The sequence below is a fragment of the Ixodes scapularis genome, unplaced genomic scaffold, assembly GCF_016920785.2.
Source record: "Ixodes scapularis isolate PalLabHiFi unplaced genomic scaffold, ASM1692078v2 PGA_scaffold1__304_contigs__length_218370807, whole genome shotgun sequence".
Taxonomy (NCBI): domain Eukaryota; kingdom Metazoa; phylum Arthropoda; class Arachnida; order Ixodida; family Ixodidae; genus Ixodes; species Ixodes scapularis.
Window position 1 is genome coordinate 80025250 of NW_024609846.1, and position 7939 is coordinate 80033188.

The following is a 7939-nucleotide window of genomic DNA, read 5'->3' on the forward strand; positions in this document are numbered from 1 at the left end:
AGATATGACACTTTGAATCAGGGGTGCACAACGTGCGGCCCGCGGGCATGACACTGCGAGATATGATCAAGACTGCAACCAGTGCGAGGATGCGAGATATTGAGAACCTTTCTGCCAGTTATTAAAAATCGTCATAGTTCTCAATAAACATTTTTTTTTTTTTTTTTTGCCTGCGTCATTTTTGAGTTGTGCAGCCCTGCTTTAAATAATCTCCCAACAGTTCAACAACTGCAGTTTTTTTTTTTTCCATGGGATAACTTCCAAAAAGATTGTATAACATTTTTTGACATGAAAGCTCGAAATTGTGGACTCAAAAAGTGGGAATCTCTGCTCCAATACCCGCTTTTCCCTGCTGCAAGAACTGCTCCAAATCACCACTTGTCAGTTTCACCACTGCAGGTGGTGAAACTGACCAGTTTCACCACCTGCAGTTTTGAGTTGTGACCTGCAGTTGTGAAACTGCAAGCGCACGGCGGAGTGAGGATGTGGAAAGGCGCTTGACCGAGCCGACGTGATCGCATTCTTTAACAAGCTCTTTTAATTCGATGGTAGAGACGTGTGCCAGTTTGTCCGACCAGAGCGTCCTTTATAAATAAGCTTAGACGTTTTTTGTTTCCTTTTGTCCTCAGTCACGTGGATTCTGTACCTGGTATGCACGACAAAAAAAAAAAAAATTTAACCTTGATTATGAGAGAAAACATAGGTTAGGCAAAACTAGAACGTGTGACAACCACATATTTTTCGTGACCGCCTTCCAGCGGCATGGATATATCAAAACTGTTTTAGTGCATACCTTGTGAAAAAGGTGTAAAAGGAGGTTCTGGTCCAACATACATGTCGGGTGTCTCGGTGAGCTGCTCGATGTTGGTAAGGAGGGGAATTAAAAAAGGCGCGAGATTAGTGGCTGTAGCATCACGGGTCTCATTGAGTGACAAAATAAAAATGTGTGCACCAAAATCTCAGCTTCTCTAAATAATTTCACGATGAAATCTGAGTTATTTTGGTTCGATAGTTTAGCGGGGTAATTGATGGTGTGCAAGCTGAAGAGTGTGCTCTTTTGGTGCGGCCACACCCTGCGCTAGTACTCCCTGGAGAAGGACGGAACGTTTGAGCACGGATCGTCGAACGGCCGTGCTCGAGCGTTCTTGCCTGCGGTGCCCATACATGCAGTACAAGGTGCGTCTCCCCCCGCAGGTATCCTGGTGCACCTGTTCAATGCCTTCTACGACTGCGACCTGATCTCGGAGGACGCCTTCCAGCAGTGGGCGGAGAGCCCCGACCCGGCCGAGCAGGAGGGCAAGGGGGTGGCCCTCAAGTCCACCACCTCCTTCTTCGCCTGGCTCGGGGAGATGGAGGGCGACTCCGGGGAAGACAACTGAGGGCCCCTCTTCCTTCCCTGGCCAGCCCTGCTCTCTCTCTCCCTCTTCCCCCTGGCCCCCCCTCCTCTTTGTGGCGACACGGGGAGGGAAAGGGGGCCGCGAAGAAGCGGCGTTGTGCCGGTGACTCACTTGACGTAGGACTGGTGGTGCGCGCGACGGAGCATCGTTCTCTGGCCGGCCAACCGACACTGTACGGACTCACTTGCAACTTGACTTTACCGACCGACCGGGCAACTCGTGACTGAACTCTACGCAGCAATCTTGCAATTTCCCCTGCCTCCGTTTTTTGGGTATCCCCCCCCCCCCCCCCCCCCCTTTTTTTTTTCTTGTGTCCCCACTTAGCAACGCTCTCTGCTGGGGAGGGAGGTGCAAAGGTTGACCCTGCTCCCTTTCCCTCACCATCGTTTGCGAGGGGAGACGGTGCGTCTGGCAACCCTTCCGACCTTGGGGAACGTTTGTTACTCCCTCGTTTGGTTGGTGGAAACATTTTGTTTGTTGCCCTGGCAGTGCCACAGTTGCCTCCTTTCTTCGTGGTCTTTTCTTTTTGTGCACGCGAGCGGAGTGGTGAATGCGCCACCTGGCATGCGCCGAGACTCGCGTATATATATATATTATATATATATATATATATAAAGTATATATATATATATATATAGGAATATAATATTTTAAGGCAGGATACCAATGGCACATGTTTTGGAGCCCAGATGCGAGTGTCCAGTTGGAGAAACAAATGTGTGGGAAACCTTTTTCTCCAAAACGACTGGCCTGCCTGCCTTTTTTTTTTTTTTTTTTTTACTTCATCCTTTCTACATTTTTGTGCAGATAAAAAAAGGTTTTCTAGAGTGCTATATGTGAAGTATATGCTAAAAGAAAAGTGTCTTCCTCCTTTTTTTTGGTCCTCTAAAAAGCCAGAAGGGCAGCATCTTTTTTTCCCCGCAAATTCTAATTTAGTTATTGTAAAGGAGGTTATGCAGGGGTGGTGGTGGTGGATGGTTCTTCCTCTTAAAGAGAAACAACAAAAACTTCCTTTCTCCAGCTTTTTTTTTTTTTTCTCCAGCTTTTTTTCCTCCTGTTTATTTTTCCCCTTTATTTTATCTAGGAAAACAAAAATTAAAAAAAAATAAGTTGTGCACCGCAAGAAGGTGCCCGCTGGCGCCGTCATTTTCTTGTGGACAATTGTAAAGGGAGTGCTATGCTAGCTTTTTGGTATGGTGACCTCTAAAGACTTTGGAAAGATGAAGGGGATCAAGAGAAAGAAGACAAAACAATGTTTTAGTTCCCTTTCTTTTTTTTTTTTTTTGCGTGTATTTAAGGAGGAGGAGAAATTTACCCTGCGGGGAAGTTTGTTACGGGTGGGGTGGCCATGACGGCCCCTCCCCGCATGCTGGGACACGCGGCGGGGCTAGGACGCAGCGAGAGCTACGACCCTTTTGAAACAACCAGGGCCCACGGTGGGCCCGACAGCCGGAAGGAGTTGGGGGGGGCGCGCAGCCAAGGACCTGTGCCCCTCCCAGGAATGTACATAGAGCGTGGGGAACCTTGAACAAGTGTTCCGTACCTATGATTTCCAGCAGCGAGGAGGATAAAAAATAAACTTTGACTTACAGACTTTAGCTAGGGCTCTCGTCTTGTTTTTGTGCCGGTTCGCGGGGGACGAATGACAGAGTTTTCCTGCTATTGACACGATTGGAATGGCAGAGAAGCGCTTAGTTGTTCAGTCTTCAGTGTGAGCTTTGTTGCTTCAGTAATGCTTCAGTGTCTCGAGCGTTTGTCCACATCCAAAGCGCTCAAGGTCGGGCATATAAAAGAATTGCCCTGCTGTCCTCTTTCTGTCGGTGACCCAATTGCTTGCTGCTGAATCGTGAGATGTGTTTCCTAAACAGTTTTATCTGACTGGAGCCCGCATTACAGCAATCTTTTTCACTCATCCGACTAATAAGTTTGTATATACTACAGTTACAAATATAGTTGCTCCACGGTTGAAACTTAAAGGGGCCATGAAAATTTGGGCTAGGAGACATGTTTTTGTATACAGATGTTACTATCCTTGTATAGGTTAGTGGGTCAAACAAAAGGGGGTAGAAAGTCGAAAGCCTGCTTTTCGATACGAAATTTTAAAGATATAGCGGACGATTTCCTACCTTTTTTCTTTGGGAAACTCCACCTTTTCACTGTGATACGTCCGCAGTACCCAAGGTAAGTCTACTGACCCCAGCCCACGCATTGGACTCGAGCATTGCGTCACTTGGGCAAATATGCTCATTGACAATTTGTTGACAAATTTGTGGCGAATGAGTACAGTGTCTACTCTGATCATCACCTTGGAAGTGATGTGTTGTGTGTTTAAGCTGTGGACATTTGGTGAAATACCACACCCTGTTTACACTTAAGCTGACACTGCAGCCAAAGCTACGAGCACGAGCTAGTCCGACCAGACCTAGCCAGAGCATGTGCTCGTTAGAGGCGTATTCCTGGCAGTGGGGCCATGGAGATCCAGGGAGACACCGCATGTGATGTGTAAAGTGAGAAGGGAGGAGGTTTGAGCTCTGCGACGGATGGAGGCATCCTGTCTGCGGAAGGAGGCGGGGGGATTGGGGAAATTGCGCCGTTAAGTGTCTGCGGTCGCGTAGAAGGGTAGTTTGTGCATTGTGTAGGATTTTGCGGTGGTGACTGGGATCGCATTTGTCTGGCCAAACTTCTGAGGGACCTGGAGTAAGCTCATTGCGGGTGAGTGCGCGTACATTGCCCCTGATGGCTTTGAGGCCTGGGATCCACTGGATAGTTACGCGAAGGGAGGACTGTTGAGTGAGGTGACAGGATCTCGGTGTGAATGTGCGGAGGGAGTAGATTATGCAAGAAGGGACGGCATGCCGACTGATTGTCTGTCCTTGTAATGATTTTGTCAGTAGGATGTTGGGGAAGGGTGATTGCTTCAGATGTGGCCAGGAGTTCTGCTGAAGTGGGGTATGGAACCTGGGTGTATGTCGAGGTGTGTGCATAATGGGGACTCTAGACAGTGGTACAACACCGCGTTGGGAAATGAGATACAATTGTGTGGTAGGCTGTTGTGTGAGGAGGGATCTGTGCACCGTTAATGTGGTGTACTTGCTTTGTGCGATGTGCTTTGTTGTGCTCAACCGACATGTGTTTAGGGATAGGGAGGACGCATACACGTGGGAGGGATGTCCCCTGGCGCGGCTGGGAGGGGATGGAGGGTTAGTGCACGATGGATAACCGAGTAGTTGTAAGAGTTGCCTGCCCTGGTTGAACGTTTGAGGCATTCTTGCAGCACTTGGTGATGAACCATGATACGGTTTAAGAGAGTTGGAAGGGCTTGTGGCTTCGAGAAAGTGGTTTAGTGCGCATTGGGGGATGCCAAGGGCAAGATGGTGGCTTTTCCAGAGGGCAGTTCCTAATTGCTTCATCTGTGTGGATGACAGTTCTTGGTAAGGCAGTTGGTACATGACACAGAGTATACAAGGGCCTTGATGGTATTTCGGAGCTCGTGCTCAGAGACCGGCCTGGTGCCGTGTTACTCCGCAGAGCATGTGATGAACCTGGTTGATTTGTCTCGTAATGGATTGGAGCCATAGATGAGGTTGGGCTGGTTGGTGGAGATGGAAGCTGAGCACGGTAAGGGACGGTTTGCGTGGGATGTCTGCACCATGAATGGATAGGGAGATAAGGCCCTTCTGTCTGCTTGTCTGGTGTGGTCATTGGAGACAACCACGAGTTTGGACTTGGTTGGTGAGCAAGAGAGACCAATGTTGGTGACGTAGGTCTGAATGGTATCGAGGCCCTGCTGAATTGTTCAATCTGCGGGATGGCCTCGTGAACAACAGAAAGTGACGAAGTAAGTGTAGATTTTATGGTGAAGTGTTTGGATAGTTTAAAGCTGTGTAGGTGGGTGGACCATAGCAAAGTTAAATAACGGGAGAGAACGGAGGATGCCTCTTGGGGGTGGGGTGGGGAAGTATAGTCATTGATTTGAAGTTGTACTGTGCTGTTAGAAAGGCTTGAACATGGTTGAAGATGCGTAAGCCGAAATGGAACCGAGAGAGGTGAATAGCAAAGTGGGTGACCATGTCGAGGGCTTTGTCGATGTCCACGATTGCGGTACCCGGAGTTGGTCTGTGCTGGGGATTTGGTAAATGTCCTTGTAGATGCGTATGGCACTGTCCTAGGTGGCGATGTGTGGGTGGAAGCCTGTCTGTGTAGGGGCAAAAGTATCTATTTAGTCTAGGTGCCACAGCAATCTGCTGAGGACCATCTCCGTGAGTTTGCCAACACGGGAAGTTGGGGATATAGGGTGGAAATTAGCTGCATCTGTTGGCGGTTTGGCCGGCTTGGGAATGAACATAACTTTAATGGTGCGCCATTTCTGCAGAATGTGGCTAGATACCTCGGCTTCATTGATGTAGGAAAGGAGAATGTTGAGATAAGTGTCGGGGAGGTTGCGTAGGCAAGTTTGGACCCGAGGGTGCAGTGTGTCTGTACTTGGGGTGGCTTGTCTTTTGATGTCACAAAGGACAGTGAGAAGTTCGGAAGGGCTGAAGGGTGAATCGATGCCCCCTTCGGTGCCTGGTTCTGGGGCCGGCAGTACCAGGGGGAGGGGGACAGTGACAGGGTAGAAGCATTGAAGGGCGTTGTTTGCCAGATCTTTGGGGGACTGCTGATTGCTACGAAGTTTGACGAGGGGGCGGAGCAGTTTGGTCTGGCCAAGTGGAGTTGAAAAGATTTGCCCTACGCGATAGTGTGTGGAGACGACTGTTCATCCCGTCGCATGTGTCCAGCCAGTTGTGGGTAGTAAGAGAGAGGGAGCGTAGTTCGGGGCTTCTTGGATGACGTCTGGGATGGCTGTGGACTAGTTGGTGTAGTTTGTCCCTTAAGTGGAGGAAATGGGAGTCCGTACTGGTGGTCCTCAGAAGGGGCGATGCCCCTGGTGTGTGTGTACGACGTCTGGATGGTGGAGACCCAGTGGGGTTGGAGGTACCGTAGAACCAAGTTGGGTCCTAAATTTGTCCCATTTGGTTAAGTTAGGGAGGGGGGGGGGGGGGGGGGGGGGGGGAGGAGTTTACGAGTGGTTTGTCGATGAAGGAAAGGGAGGGAGATTTGTATGAGGAAATGGCCACTTCCAAGATTGTCGTGTAGGTTGTCCCAACCAGCCGACGACTGGCCGTAACACCAGGCGAGGTCCAGTGACGTGTCCCTCCCCACGCTGCTGCCTTGGCATATAGGTTCGGTGGTGTCCATATAACGAGGGAAAGTCCGCTCCAGCTTGTGGCCTTGAGTGGTCGTGTAGTGATGACCCCACGAGGCATTAGGGCAGTTGGTCACCGGCAATAAGGATGGATGCTTGTTTATATTGAATGATGTAGGATTTGATCCTTGTAGGTGCCAGGGCACAAATGTTAGGAAGCCAGTAGGCCACAGAGCCAAACACAAGGTGTTTCGCTGTGTAGCTGGGTGAATTTGTCGTAGCGGGGGGTGTGAAGCCCCTGCACGTTCCTTAAAGTAGAATAATGTCGGGTCTGATTGGGGCTGCCAGAATGTACAAGTGTAAGGTTGCTCTTTTTGCAACAAAACCTCTAGCAATTCCATTGCCATATGGTGAGGGGGGACGTTGAAGACTGCTGGGAATTAGTGGCCGTTGATATCAAGGGACGTGTTGGAACGCGGGGTGGGCTGTCGACTTTTTGTAGTTGGAGGGCCGACACATGTATTCCTAAATTTCGAATAGTAGCCGCTTGACTGAGGCGGTGAGAGAGTTTGGCATTAGTGTCTACGAAGCGCTGGATGGCTTCATCATGTGATAGCTGTAGTTGTTGGGCGAGTGTTGTCTGTAGGTTGCCTACAGCAGCGATGACCTGATAGAGCTGGGAGTGTCAAGTCTGGTGCTGTCACTCTAGCTTGCAGGGTCTGTGGGAATAGGGAGAGTGAGGGAGGAGGTTCAGAAGGAGAAAGAACGGGAGGGGGCTCGGGACACAGTAGCATTGTCTCCCACGCTGAACGCGTGGGAAACCAATGCTGGGGTACACCCCATTCTCGTACACCTTACCAATGCTTTCGGTTGACACAGTTCCTCCGATTCTTCTGAATCTTCCCAGTTATCTGACGAAGGAAACACTGACGCACACGTGCACTCATACGCATGTGATCGCAGAAGGGCGCGGGAAAGCTGCAGGAGGAGTCGACCGGAGCGCAATCTCATTTTAGGCATGACCCGCCTCAGCAAGCGGGCGCGGTGAGCCCACTACCCCTTTCTAGGTCACTAGTTTGGCTATGCATAATTTTTTTTTTTTTTTTCAGTGTGAAAAACATTTTTTTTTCTTAAAGATATATGATTGGTCTTGGCCCCTCGAAGGGGCCATGAAATGACTTTTGGGCTGGGATAAATGAATTTAGATTGGGACTTCACTACCTAATAGCATATTGTTTAATGGGCCAAAAGAAAGAAGGTAGAAAGTCCAACTTCTGCTTTTTGGTGCAACAATTTGAAAACAGCAGACTATTTCGTACCTCCTTTCCTTTGACAGCTCTTCGCCTTTTCACTGTGA

The 7939-nt window shown here is 49.4% G+C and overlaps 1 protein-coding gene across 4 annotated transcripts in view; it reads left to right on the forward strand.

Moving 5' to 3' along the window:
* The window catches only part of LOC8035197 (eukaryotic translation initiation factor 4 gamma 1), a 93849-nt gene extending 90854 nt beyond the window's left edge, over positions 1-2995 (forward strand). For all 4 annotated transcript variants that reach the window (XM_042290805.1, XM_042290802.1, XM_042290803.1 and 1 more), the window contains one exon: positions 1195-2995. In XM_042290805.1, coding sequence (XP_042146739.1) covers positions 1195-1379 — 185 coding nt within the window. In that variant the 3' untranslated portion in view covers positions 1380-2995. The remainder of the gene's footprint in view (positions 1-1194) is intronic.
* The last annotated feature ends 4944 nt before the right edge of the window (positions 2996-7939 follow it).